Source organism: Theropithecus gelada, chromosome 11 (genome assembly GCF_003255815.1).
Source record: "Theropithecus gelada isolate Dixy chromosome 11, Tgel_1.0, whole genome shotgun sequence".
Lineage (NCBI taxonomy): Eukaryota > Metazoa > Chordata > Mammalia > Primates > Cercopithecidae > Theropithecus > Theropithecus gelada.
This window is the reverse complement of record NC_037679.1, coordinates 102595039-102609651: the sequence shown is the minus strand read 5'-3', so window position 1 is coordinate 102609651 and position 14613 is coordinate 102595039. Positions and strand designations below refer to the sequence as shown.

General features: G+C 51.5%; 1 protein-coding gene across 19 annotated transcripts in view; it reads left to right on the top strand.

Annotated features, from left to right (window-relative positions):
• The window catches only part of CACNA1C (calcium voltage-gated channel subunit alpha1 C), a 639436-nt gene that overhangs the window by 51654 nt on the left and 573169 nt on the right, over window positions 1-14613 (top strand). For all 19 annotated transcript variants that reach the window (XM_025400899.1, XM_025400905.1, XM_025400901.1 and 16 more), the window contains exons 2-3: window positions 8700-9030; window positions 13457-13562. In XM_025400899.1, the coding sequence (XP_025256684.1) occupies window positions 8700-9030; window positions 13457-13562 (437 nt within the window). The remainder of the gene's footprint in view (window positions 1-8699; window positions 9031-13456; window positions 13563-14613) is intronic.

Sequence of the window (14613 nt, the reverse complement as noted above, 5' to 3'; positions counted from 1 at the left end):
ATTTTCAATAAATGTGAATTAACCCTCAACCAGGGCCTGTAATTTAGGTTTGCTATCACCAGGTGGTGATGACTGCTTTAGTTCAAGTAGAAAGAGGTCGTGACTTCCCTCCTCTCCATGCTTGGAAATAAGTGGAAGAGGCATTTGGTTATTATGGCAAAAATTGTGGCAATTTGTCATCTTTAGTTGAAGGCCATGGCTTAGCTGTGTGTCTCTCAGTTTGTTTTCTTCCTTCTGGTCTCTGATGTCAATATGAGAGCCCTTGAGTGCCAAGGGTGTTATATCAGGGTCCTCTCGCCAAAACAGTGTTGGCCTTGAGATCATCGCAGGTGATCTGCTTCTGGGGGTTCCTTACGAGGCTTCGTTTTCCTTTCTTTATCTTCTTTCGGCCAGCTGCCCTGTAAAGAACAGAGAGCAGGTGTGGTTTGCTGGATCACTAGCAGGTGTGAATGCTGTAGCTTTTCCGCTTTTCCCATTGGCTTGGGCCTCTGAAGTGCTCCAGGCTCTTTGCCTTCTGCCTTCATGCAGTCATTGGAAGCAGGTGGGTTGTAGGATAGAAAATTGTATTTGAGGGAGTACTGGTCAGTTGGGCTGGGGAGAGAGCCGCAGATGTCCTGGCGCCCTCACAGTCTCCTAGTTTTGCAGTACAGTTGACTGCTGTGGTCATGGAGCCTGTTCTGGGCACCCCACCTCTCATGAACTGTGTCTGTAGCAGGGCGGGGGAAAGGAAGGCGGGCAGAATGACAGAATGCTGCTGGAGATGGTGTGAAAATAGTTCAGGTAGGAGGAAGCGCAGTCAGATGCGTCTCGGCGGCGGGTGCATCGGCAAACCACTGGGCGCCCATCCTGGAGCGGGTTTTCACCTCGGCTGGGTGTCCTGAAGCCACGGGGCGCTCACCCCGGAGCGGGTTTTCACCTCAGCTGGGCGTCCTGAAGCCACGGGGCACCCACCCCGGAGAGGTTTTCACCTCAGCTGGGTGTCCTGAAGCCACGGGGCGCCCACCCTGGAGAGGGTTTTCACCTCAGCTGGGCGTCCTGAAGCCACTGGGTGCTCACCCTGGAGCGGGTTTTCACCTTAGCTGGGCGTCCTGAAGCCACTGGGTGCTCACCCTGGAGCGGGTTTTCACCTCAGCTGGGGTGTCCTGAGGATTTCTCTTGCTTAGGCTGGAGGGGAATGCCAGCTTCCCCATTTGCCCATTGAGAAGAAAGTCATCTCTCATTTATGTCGTGAGAGTATTAGATACTGAAAAAGGACTTTTGGTTTCTACATTGTTTGTTGGATCTTAGAATCTCTTATGCTTTGAAAATATGTCTTTTTGCATAGGGTGGTTAATTCCTGATCAGAAAATCCACCCACCCATCAACATCTGAATTCATTCTCGATTGCCTTTTTAAAAAGTTTTCCCACAATTTTGAATCCAGTGCTCTGCTCATCATCTTCCTTACTTCTCACACTTCTTCGTCACCAGGCTCTTCCCACAAGGACTTCCTCTTGATACAGCACAACCTGTGTTGCCCAGTGTGGGAGCCTCTAGCCATATGTGACTATCTAAATGTACAGTAATTAAAAATTAAGTAAAATTCAAAATGCATTTTGCCAGATGTGCTAGCGGCAGTTCGGGTGCTCAGGAGCTGCGTATGGCCGGTGGCTAGGGCTCTGTAATCCAGCCTAGGATTATGGAGCGTTTCCATCACTGTAAACATTGTATTGGACAGCGTTGCTGTAGACGGGTCTATATATCTCGGTCAGGGTTCAGGCCTGTCACAGAAACTTCTGCAGCCATTTTTGGAGGAAAGACACTCAGTACAGGAATTTAGGGGTTTATACAATAATTGGAAGTGCTTCAAGAGCAGGCTTTAGGCTGGGTCTGTGGGACGATTCCCAAAATAGCGCTGCACAACAGGCCCGCCGAGGAAACTGCAGCTTAGGTACAATTATGAGGCTGGGGGACCTGGAAGCCACTGTGCCAAGGGCTGGCTCTGGGATCCCACCACCTTATGAATGATCCAGGAATCAGGAAGCCACTGGCGTGGCCCTGCCAGCTTGTTCCCTGCAAGATAGACGCCTCCCGCACCTGACTTAGTTTTGATTCGGTTCTTGATTGGCGAACGTTGTGTCGGGATTTCTCGCTCCAAGGGAGGTTGGGAGCCGTTGTGTTTAGCCCTCTAGCCCCTGCGGTCCAGCGGGCACAGTAGGAGGAGGGTGAGACCGCCAAGTTTACCAGCCTCTCAGCCACCACATGGTGCCCAGCACACGCCATCCTTCCAGAGAGGCGTGCCACTGGGCTTCAGATGACAATTATAAAGCTGGGCCTCGGCTTATCGTCTGAGACCAAGAGACGGTGTCCTCTCTGTTCACGTCCTCCGGCTATCTTCGTACTGCAATAGATAGGGAAGATTAATGGCCCAGCTTTCTAGTCACTGGGCCTTTAGTGGGCAGAGAAAGTCCGGTTTCTGTTCTGAGTTGTCTGCTGTGCTCTTAAAGGGAATGTAGGCCCCTTGTCACTACAGCAAGACGACAGACGGCGAGAGCCAAGTGGGCTTCTAGGTGACGTGTTGGCCTGAGAGAAGCATTTCCTTTGCCGTGCAGAGATTGCTCGGTGGTCAGGACTTCACGAGAAATTCATTGGCAGTTCTTCCCTTTCTGGGTGTGGGCGGCGGCTGCTCGCCCTCTGAATCAGTCTGGGTGTCTGTGTCTGCGAGGTGGAGGAGTGACCTGCCTTTGTGCTCACAGAAGGCGCCAAGGCCAAGCAGGGGGACTGCTGCTGAAGCAGGCTGGTCGCCCCAGACCTTTTCCTACACACGGCTGATTGGGGGGTCCCTTTCCAATGCCAGGGCTGTTGGTTATGTTTATTTAAGGGTGGCATGGAGGCAGGGAAGTGGGGAGAACACTGGCAGCTGTTTGAGTTCTGCTTCTTTGGAGTAGGGGCTTGAAGAAGAGGGATCACCTGAGCCCAGACCTGAAATGTGAGAAGGGATTGCCTAGCAAAGGGCAGAGGGAAGAACACGAAGGACATCCTCAGTATGTGCAAAGGCACTGTGGCAGGCAAGAACTGAGCATGTCTGAAGCATGAAATGAGCCACTGTGTCAGGAGCGCGTTGGACCAGGCCCAGAGGGGAGTGAGGTGAACTCAGAGAAGTGGGCCAGGGCCATTCTGTGCAGGTGTTGTAAACTGTCACAAGGAGTTTGGATTCTGAATGGATCTAACTAGGGGAATGACAGGGCCCAGTTTACAAGTTCTGTTTCTAAAAGGTGACTGGCTGCTGCATGGAGATTGGCTTGGGGATGGCCAAGAGTGGACTGAGGGAAATGGCAGGGGCTACTGCAGCACTTCTGGGCAAGAAATAGGTAGTGGCCTGGACGAGGATGGACATCTTCCTCACCGCCCCTTTCCTCAGAACTTCTGCCCCATGGTTACATCCAATGGAACCAAGAAGAGCACGTGGCTTGAGAATAAGCGCCTTCTTTAGAGATGGATGGACTGACTCCAGCAGTGTTCTTTCTACAGCGTCCCTGTAGTCCACCTTTATCTGTATCATGACAACAGTATGATAACAGTCGTTAGCAAACTGTTGAGCATTTTCTGGGATACGGCCCTGAATCAGGTGCAGAAATAGAGATGGATTAAAGAAAAAAACAAAAAAACAATTGTTTCATCACTGAACACTGTCCAAGTCCCCAGCACCAGGTCCCTCACTCACAGGGGACACCCAGGAAGCACATGCCACTGACTCCTAACTTGGACTTCTCACTTGGACCCTTGCAGAGCGGAATGACACGAGGCTGGCCAGACTGTGCAGGGGTCCTGCCTTCCTCCTGGTCCCCAGCAGCAGTACCTGGGTGCAGGAGGAGGATGCAGAGGCTGTCTTCAGGGGAGCTGGGCCATTTGATAGGTGGGAAGTATTTTCTTATGTCTGGGGATTAGGTCACTGCTGGGGGGCACCTACCTATTGGTATGTGGCCTGATCTTCCAGACAGCTGCTCGGGGCCTTGTTCAGGGGTAGGAGCATCGGTGGAAATAGCCCAGTCAGGCACAGCCAGAGCAGACTTAAATGGTGGCATCCTTTCAGCTGGCAGCCAGGAGCCTGAGCTTTGAATCAGCTTTCTAATTTGAAAATTGATCTCTTTGCATTGGGTGGTGATTCCGTGCTAACAAAAGCCGTCAGGGACACAGTGCTGCCTGCCCTACCTTCGTGGCACCACTCTGGATTCAAAACACCGAGCCAGAGATGGGGATTTTCCACTCCTGGGAGCCTTGGGTGGTTGTGCCACCCTGTTGTGGGTGACCCGGAGATACTCATAGAGCATTTCGAGTGCTCAGGAGCCACATATGACTGCTGGCTAGGGAATCGGACAGCCTAGGATGATAGAACGTTTCCATGACTGTAAACATTGTATTAGACCGTGTTGCTATAGAATGGTCCGTATGTCTCAGGTCAGGGTGGGGATCTACCGCAGTGCGTGGGGGAAAATTACTTGGAGAAGGGAGGCCCGGGCCCAGAGGTGGCCAGTCCCGAGAGGCCATACCTGTGTCACCTGTGTGTGGTTCTGCGTTCCTGCGCAGGGCCCTCGTCATGTCACAGGACCGCAGCAATGCTCAGAGCTGCCAGGACCAAAATAGCGTAGGCTGTTTTCGTGGCCTCTGGCTAGGGAGAGGTTGACATTCCATTTTTCCCCATGGGCTGGTTCCTATGTGCTTTCTCCAGATGGTGTGCACCAGAGAGGTCTTGCGCTCTGGGAATGGTTTACAATATAAATAAGATCCCCCATGGAGTTTTGGGAGGGCTCAGAAGGCAGCTCACCAGGATGTGGTTTTCAGAGCTGCCCCGGGGCTCCGCACAGCCAGCTGCCATCTTGGAAGCTGCTACCTCGTGCCCGGGTGCGGGGAGGTGCCCCTCACGCGGCTTTTCTGGGTGGTGCGTGTGTTCTCAGGCTGGGGCTTCCTGCCCTCTTTCCAAGTGTTGTCCCCAAACTCCTGGGACTCTTGGGACTGGCAGCCTGTATGAGAGGGGGAGATTAAGGGCAATGCGTGGGGGTGAGTACAAAGATTAAGGTCTGGGTACCGCCATCTCAGGGGAGGCGTGAGCTGAGGAGGGCTTACGATGAGTGACTTGGGGTCTGGGAATGCCAGCAGTTGGGGACAGGGCAGCTTCTATGTATCTGAGGGAAAAGGAGAAGTTAGTCTAGGAACTAAAATAGTCTATTAAATTTTGTCAGTGCCAAACAGAGAGTCTAGGAAGAAAAAAATTATATACCACAGATTGAATGGAGCAAAATTAGAGTTCCAGCCTTCCCTGGCAAGCCAAAGAGGCAGGAGCTCCGTGGCTCCAGTGCAGCAGATGGAAACAGAGGCGCTTTCCACTTTTGCCTAAGAGGCGCCCCAAGGTTACTGCGGGGGCAGGTGGCGTAGTGGATGCTGTCACGTGGAGATCATAGTAAACAGAAAGAATGTTCTTGGGGTCAGAAATCCAGCCCCTTGTATCTCGAGGCCTGGAGAAGCCCAGGAGGAGGTGTGCACCTTGTCTGTCACCATGTACACGAGCACGTGTGTGCGTGCATGTGGAGTGTGAGAGAGAGGGCTGAGGAGACAGGAGTAGAGTCTAGCAGCTCACTGTGAGCCCTGTGCCTGCTGTAGCAACCCTCCGTCGCCCATTCTGTGACCTTTAGTGAGTCAGACACTCCTTTGTCTTCTTATGTGTTAAATGGAGACACGCATGCTTGCTGGGTGTTCAAGCAGTTCTCGTGCTTTGGGTGCCTTTATTAATTCAAATGCACTCTTTATATCTTTTCCTGCTGGATCTTGTGAGAAAGGTTAAGGTCCCAGCTTTACTGGGGTCTTCCTCACTTTAGGCTTGGGATCTACACAGCGAGTGCAGGGAGGACAGGGACGAGTTACGGGAGCGATGGGACGTCTCATGGTGGGGAGTGTCACGTCCTCCTTGAGCCTGATGTTCTGGTTAATGCAGTTTATCCCTGGGACAGAGAACAGGAGGAAAGTGAAGGGAATATATATGGTAAGGTGAGAGTCGGTGTCACATTGAGAATGTGGCTATGAATTGGGTATGGCAGAGAGGCAATTTCCCAGGCCTTGAGGGGTGGAGGCGGGGCTGTAATGCTACAGGGGCCAGATGGAGGTAGAGCAGGTGGCAACTGCTGTGGGACAGGAGGCAGCTGACCAGCTGGTCTCCAAGAGGACCTGAAGGGTCTTCTTGCGATCATGCAGGGGTGGTAGCTATGTGGCATGAGTGATGCCATTCCCTGCCCTTTGTGCCCGTGGTGGACAACACTAATCTTTCATCCTCAGAGTCCTTTAAGTATATAGCATTTTGGACAGTGATGTCAATCAATTGGCATAAAAGTTGAAACTTATTGTCTGTCACTGGTGTGATGGAAAGGATATAGACTGGAGTCCAACAGAAATGACAGCCCCACCAGGTCCAAGCTTTGGGCACCGACCAAGCATATTAGGTCATTTTTTGGTTGCAAGGGACAGAGAGCCGTTTCACATTAGCTTTGGCTAAGTTATTTAAGTCACTTAAACATCACAGTGGGTGGGGGAGGCTCAGCCAGCCTTGCAGTACAGCCCTAATGGAGGTCAGCCCCAAGAGGCCACACCTGTCTCACCTGCGTGTGGCTCAGGGAAGGTCTAACTTCAGGTGTGGCTGGATGAGGAATCTGGTGAGGTTGCTGGGGCTTTGCCTCTGGGGCAGACTCTCTCTAGGTGAAAATGTTCACATGGCTAAGCTGAGTCGTGTGCTCTTCACAGGTTCCTGTGGGGACGGGGTGGAGGGGGCGGTGATAGGTTCTAGAAAGCAGGTCACATGGGGAGCAAAGCTACCTTGGAGGTCAAACATAGAAGGATCAGTCTAAGATAAGAGTTGGGGAGGTGGCTGGGAGAGGTACCAAGTGTTCAGCTGTGTCTTAGTTACAGGTGAGGAGAGGGAGGGGATCAATCAGGTTGAGCCAGCAACCTTCGGACCCAGCGGCTTCCCCGGAAGACCTTGTGCACATGGAACACAAAAGGTCACTGTGGGCGGCCTCGGAGGTGATGGATGTGCAACTGGTTTGGCTCCTTCGGCCACAGTCTCCCGGGCAGCTGAAGTGGCCTCAGATGCCAACCTCACCGCCCACAGTAGCACCCTCTTCTCTGCGGCTTTTCTTGATCCCGCGGCACCTGGCCAGTTGACTAGCGGTACCACGTCTCAAGGTCACACCTGTGTTCTGGGAGATTCAGGTTTGGGCCAGGCTGAGCTGATCGCTTGGCAAACCTTACAGATTCTAGAGCGAGGCGTCCAGCCTAACAGGCCAAAGAGTGTTTGCCAAGCATATGTGCTGTCTTAGGGACAGTCTCAGAGGCTTCGTTGCCTAGACACCGGAGCAGGGCAGCTGTCCCTGTGCAGGTTGGAGCCCTGGGTTGCACTGGTTCCAATCAGGTTTCCTTCCTGACATTGTCCCTCTCCCCTACCCCATCAACCCCTGCCACTCACAGCTCCCTTTCCTAGATAGCAAATGCTGTCTAATGAATCACCCCAAAACAAAGTGGCTCACAACAGCAGACACCCTGTTATTGCTCAGTCTCTGTGGGTCAGGAATTCAGGAAGCTCTTGTGTGGGTCAGTAATTCAAAAAGTTACTGATTTGGGGCAGTCCTGACTTGGGGTCTCTCCTGGGGTGGCAGTCAGATGGTGACTGGGATGGCTGGGGGCTGGCCAGGACTCTCTCTTGCCACATGGCCTCTCTGTTGAGGCTAGTCTGGACTTCCTCACAGCATGGCAGCTCAGGGCTGAATGGCTGCCTTGTGTGGGGGCTGGCTTCCTCCAGGGCGACCATCCGGAGACAGGGGGGTGCAATGTGGCATTTTTTTTTTTTTAACCTATCCTTGGAAGTCACATGGTGTCACTTTTGCTGTACTTCATTGGTAAAACAATCACCAAAGGCTGACCTTATTTCAAGAGGAGGGCCTAGATCTTTCTCAGTGAAAGGGATGTCAGATGTGAAGGGATTCATTGACATGATTTAAAACCATCACAGCTCTCCTAGCTCCTTCTGGTCAACCAACACTTAAAGCCCAGATGGCTTTGAGGTAGCTGGATGTGACCTTACTCTAGTGCAACCTTCTCACTTTATTATATTTATTTTTGTTTATTGGAACCCAGGTGCGGAGAGTTGAGTGAATCATACTCTAGTTCATTGTACCTTTTCATCATTGATTCATGCGATGACCTCTCACATTCACTCACTCATTCATTTATGCTTCCTCCTTGCCCCCATATCTTACTCTCATTTTCCTCCTCACCGTCCTTAAACAGTCATTCTATTCGACTTCATGAATATCCTTTTGTTTGCATGAGTTCTTAAAATACGTATTTTAATTTGCAGGTAATGTGTTGTGTTTTATCTGTTTCTGCTGAGGTCCACACGTGCTGTCATGCACGGATCTCATCTGTTGCCCACCTAAGGTGAGGCAAGGAGACCAGAGCGGAGTGACGCGCCCAAGGTCACCCAGCTGAACCGGGACCGGAAGGATCCTGGCCCTGTTCCCTCAGCATCTCACACTCATGTTTCCACGTGCCGCCTCCTAACCACCTGCAATAGCTTGAAATAAGGTTTTGAAAAAATTGTGAATCTGGGGTCCAGAGAGTGTCAGAAGTGCTCCCGCTTTCTGTCTGGTCACTGTTGTGTTCTCTCTTTTGCCACAGGTTCCAACTATGGGAGCCCACGCCCCGCCCATGCCAACATGAATGCCAATGCGGCCGCGGGACTGGCCCCTGAGCACATCCCCACCCCGGGGGCCGCCCTGTCCTGGCAGGCGGCCATCGACGCAGCCCGGCAGGCGAAGCTGATGGGCAGCGCTGGCAACGCGACCATCTCCACGGTCAGCTCCACGCAGCGGAAGCGGCAGCAATATGGGAAACCCAAGAAGCAGGGCAGCACCACGGCCACACGTCCGCCCCGAGCCCTGCTCTGCCTGACCCTGAAGAACCCCATCCGGAGGGCCTGCATCAGCATTGTCGAATGGAAATATCCTTTGTTCGCTGGGCTGGGCATGCTCCTGGGACCTGCACCCTGGGGCCAGCCCTCCGAGGCTCCCTGGGTCACGGGCTGTGTCAGCGGTGCTGGGCTACAAACGGGGCCTTGGGCCTACTGCATCTGCATCACTGGGGTGCCGTGAAATGCAGAGTTCTGGGCCCTGCCCTAGACTTGATGAATCAATCTCTGGGGACAAGGCCCAGCAATCTGCTTGTATAATAAGCTACCTGGGTTGTTTTTTTTTTTTTCCATATAATAAGCAACATTTGAGAAAATGAGCCTAAGAAGTTATGAAATATCATCTCCTGTAGCTGAGCTTGCCCAGGGGCCCACTCATGCTTTGGGGTAACAGTAGTTACATGCTGCCTCATTCCCTTCTCTCCCCTCTGTGCCATGGCACTGGATGGTTTCATGGCCTTCCCTTTCTCTAGGGTGAAGGGGCTCAGGAGATGCAAGAGCGTGGTGGTCAGGACCCCTGGCTCTTGGCTCAAGGGCCCCGAAGCAATGGTTCTCAGCCTTGACTGCACATTAGAGTCTCCTGGAAAGTTCTAACAAACTACAGACCACTCAGTTCCACGTAGGCATAAAAACAAACAAAAAACAACAGAAAACTCTCTGGGTAATTCTCATGTGCAGACGAAGTTGAGAACACTGTCTGGAAGTGCTCTGTTTGTCCATAATAGAAACAGGTGAGTGGGTCCCTCAGAGACAGGGGCTTTGAAGGGCTGGGCTCTCACTGGGGAGTTCCAAGCGCCTTACTTCATCAGGATCCTGGGGCTGTAGCAATTGGAAAGGAACTTTAAGCGGTGAAGTTCCACCCCCACTTCCACCAGTGATGAAACCGAGCCCCCCAGGAGCGGCTCTCCGGGGTCCTGTGGTCAGGAACAGATGGGACTAGAACCCTGGTACTGACTGTGGGAATTTTCTTAGTAAGAATTCATCCAGGCAGGACTGCTGTGTCTCTCAAGGGCCAGGATGGGAGCATTAGGCTTCATCAATGAGTTTCTATGGAAAGATTTAAAAGTCTCAGGTACTGGTTGAAAGAAGATAGCCCAGAGATAAAAGAAAGTTTCTGTTGAGACAGAAATGTTAGTTCTATAAATGTTTGAAGCCAGGTGCTGTGGCTCACGCCTGTAATCCCAGCACTTTGAGGGGCCAAGGCAGGTGGATCACCTGAGGTCAGGAGTTCGAGAGCAGCCTGGCCAACATGGTGAAACCTCGTCTCTGCTAATAATACAAAAATTAGTCAGGCGTGGGGGCACATGCCAGTAATCCCAGCTACTCGGGAGGCTGAGGCAAGAGACTTGCTTGAACTCGGGATGAAGAGGTTGCAGTGAGCTGAGATCATGCCACTGCACTCCAGCCTGAGCATCAGAGTGAAATCTGTCTCAAATAAATAAATAATAATAAATGTTTGAGCCCCTCAACTTAAAAGTATTTTAAGAAAATGCATTTTAAAACAAGTGGCTGCAGCTGCCTGACTGGCCTGCCTGAGTGGCCAGGCCTGGTTTTAGTCCCCAGGGGACTGGGTGGGAGGCTCGGTCTTGGTCAGCCCCATAGGACTGCTTGCGTAGCTGCTCATGGTGGAGTCAGGGAGTGGGAAAACTGAGGGCCCTGCAGGTCAGGCACCCCTGACAGAAGGGCAGCAAGGCCCAGAGAAGCCAAATGACTTGCCCTCAATCACGCAGCTGGCGACTGACAGAGCTGGGTTTCAAATCCAGGTTTCCCTAACCCCAAAGTCCATGCACGTCCCACACCCTGTGCATCCATAGTACTAGGTAGGACTAGGCAGGTACTAGTAGATACTAGGTAGGACCAGTTAGGTACTTGGGAGGATGTTCGGGGGCTGCAGTCCAGGTGCACTAGGACATGCTGGACCTGGATCTGGGCCTAAAACCTACTCCCTGGGTGCTGTGGCCACTCCTTTGGGGGAATGTGCCTTCCCACCTGGAGGAGAGGAAGGGGGCCCAGCCTTAGCAGTGCCAGGTGGGTGGCATTCCAAGATTGCTTGGGAAGAGTGGCTGGACAGGGAAGGAGATAGCCTGGAGTACTAGCCAGCCAGTTCTTGAAAAAGTGGCATCTGACACTGTCATTAGGAAGGAAAAGCAGTTTAAAAAGTCATCTGGGCCTCAAAAGGTGACACAGAGCCCTTCCCAGGGCGTACCTGGGTTCTCTGCTTTTTAGCTGATGGCTTTTCTTCTCTGCCTGATTGGTTTTTACACATGATCTTCTCTGGCATTAGCCCAGTGCCTTTAGCATAAAGTGAAGGATGGAGAGATGGATAGTCTGAATGAGGGGAGGGGAACTGATAGTGCCAGAAACCCCAAGCTCAGCTGTCCCCCACTGTGGTGGAGGCAGTGAGATGACGTTTTCTGGGTGTGTGTGCACGGGTCTGGCTTGGCTGGGTTGTTGCGTCCTTGTCCCGATGGGGACAGCACAGGCACCAGCTGATGGAAATGAAATTGGCCAGCCTGTGGGCTCAGTGTCACTTTCCTAAGCAGGCGAGAAAAGGTTTGGGAGGCAAGAGGTGGTGCGGCAGGAGGGCTAGAAGAACTGCCTACGAAGCCTTCAAGGTAACTTTAGAGTGGATCAGTATAGAGTAGTCCTTAACACTGAGACTGCCTGAGCTTGGATCCCATCCTACTACTTGCTCTGTGACCTGGCACAAGTTAACATCTGACCCTTCTGTGCCTCAGTTTTCTCATTTAGAAAGTGGGGATCACAAGCATACATTCCACACAGGACATTTCCATAGGGGCGTAAGAATGTGCCTGGCACTGAGCAAGCTCTTGGCAGAGGTCAGCTTCTGTCCTTACTGTCACCGGCACCAGCATCAGCGTCTGTCTCCCATCATCACCACTTGTGCCTCATCCAGCACAAGGACAGCAGAATGTAAAAGCTTAGTCAGTCGGTCTGGGTTCCGGTCCAGGTTCTGCTATGTGCCAGCTCGGGGTCTTGGACTGACCGCTTTACTTTTCACACCTGCAAAGTTGGGAGATTGACGGGTCCACTGTGTGGCATCTTTTTTGATATCAAGGTGGACACAGAAAATGTTCTACAGGAAAATGGATCCTCACAAGTACCCACAGGGCTAGGGAGGCCAGTGCTAAGATAATCATCCGGGTTCCTCCCAGTTCGCAATTCTGTGACACTGGCCCAGGGTTGCCCGTGAACACGTCAGAAGGCCGTCTGTGGCAGGGGAGTGAACACTGGACTTGGTGATCGGGAAATCTGGGCTCTAGTCTCAGCTGGTCACTAACCTGCTGTGGGGCCTTGGGAAAGTTTCTCAGGCTCTCTGGGCCTCAGAGGGTCAGACTAGATAATCTCTAAGGTCTCTTTCTGCCTCAGTATTCACTAACTTTGTGAGTATGGATTTCCCTGAGAGAATTATGGTGGTCCCCTCACCCCAGACCTCCACCCCTCTCTGTCTTCCTCCTCCTGTGAGACTCCATGAACTGGGCTGCAAACTGGGCAATGAGAGCGGAGTAGGTGGGAGTGGAGCTGGAAGAGCATAGACGGGCCCTTCCATGGAGGGTTTGGGGTGGTCCCATTGGAAGGGGTGTTATCACATTAGCTGATTTTTCTCTTGAGAGCGTATCCTTCCCTGAAAATGTGATGAAGAAGTCAGGGCGTGGGAACCTCTGCCTGCACTGCTCCTGGTGAGGGAACCTCGGACTGTCCCGCTAGAGCCCAGCACACACCAAGGAAAAATCAGGAGGCCTTGAAATTAAAGCTTTGCCTGCTGAAGCGGGACCTCCACAGACCAAAGGGGTTTCTATGCTGTCTGTGAGACTCATCCTTAAAGAGGAGATGCCTTCCTTCCCTGTACTCACTCAGGACGGACACCCTGCTGTGCTCTTGGGGGTCTTCAGGATCTCCGGATCCTGTCAGAGAATGAGAGAGAAGAAATGGAAACCACTCTGAACTTTAGTTTAAAAGATTAAAAATAAAATCTCCAAATGTCAATGAAACCCAGGGGTAGTCTCTCTGTCTTAGAATCCCGTTCCACCCATGTCCCCCGTTCCAGGTGGGCATGGGCCCACAGGCAGCTCGGCGTAAGCCGTGAAGAAACGGGGTGCTTGGCACAGGCCATGCTCTTTAGAGGCAACCCTAGGCACACATGGGGAAGAATGGAGACCAGTGCAATCCAAATAAATAAAAGGAGGGGAGAAAAGTTTTTAGAACTCTGTTTACTCTGGCACGCGACTGGCCTCCACTGCTTTTGACATATTAGGGAAAATGTTGGCGGGGACCCACTAGCCGTACTTAAAAAGGCATATGTTTCTTTTCAGAATACAAGGGGCTTGGAATGCATTGTTTAAACAAAATTCTTACGAATCTTTGATTCATTTGAAAAAATACGTAGATGTATGTTTATTTCACTTGTACTTTCCGTGGCATTAACTTCCTTAACTCCCTTTCTCAGACCATTTGAAATAATTATTTTACTGACTATTTTTGCCAATTGTGTGGCCTTAGCGATCTATATTCCCTTTCCAGAAGATGATTCCAACGCCACTAATTCCAACCTGGTAAGTCCACCGTCTTCAAGTCTCTGCTTTTTCACTCGATGGAGAACTGCGTTCAGATCACATAGATTCACGAAATGTGGGAGAGAAGTGAGACGTGTGTTTGGCATGTGCAGAAGGCCTGCAGAGCTCACATCCCGCGCGCTATTTTGCTCTTTATTCAAATCAGCACCTGTCTCATCCCGGCCTGTTTTCCAAAAGAATATTCCAGTTAGGTGGTGGTGAGCTCTGTGTGTGTGTGTGTGTGTGTGCGTGCGCGTGCACGTGCATGTTTAGTAGCAAATCCCGTGACTGCTACAAAATGTGCTGCAAAAGTTGTGAGTGCAGGTGTTCGGTGCAGCAAACACCTATTCTTGGGTTGTGTCTTGTATTTACTTTGAATGTCTTTGTTCCATTGGTGGGGTTTGCTCAGGTGATCTGGAGCGTTGCTGTTCGATAAATAATTTCTAGGAAGCTTTTAGGAACGTTTGCTTTTGCAGCCAAGATGTATTATTGAGTTAGAAAGGCTTTCTTTTATTAGGAAAGGCAGCTTTCCATTTGGATTGTTGAGGGGCCAGCTCTGGCAGTTTGGGGTTAGAATTGTTCCATGGAAAAAGTGGGGAGTGTGTTTACTTTTGGCTGAGCTCGAAGTCATTACAAAGACTTTTGCGCCATCTGGGCATGTGCGGAAAAGAGCTCTGGAATGCAGTTGGCAAAATTGGGGCACTCCAGGGTGCCTCTACGAAAGGCACACAGGGAACATCCTGCCTCTTTCTCCCCCTCCATTGCAGAGACACCATCACTCTTCATGTGATTTCCACATGGCGTGTTTGGTCATCAGAGCCACCATCTTTCCCCCGCGGTGAGCACCTTCCTTTAATTACTGAGATGGGACCATCCAATGAGATGGTTTTCAAAAGAAGCAGGCAGCTTATAGGATTCTCCTTTCCACAACTGCTGGGCTGATGCCATCACACGGTTGTTCTTGTGTTTTGTAACCTTCGACATTTCCTTGGGCCCTTTCAGCAAAAACAATCTGATGCACATTTTAACTTCTCTGCTGTCACCCCAGTTT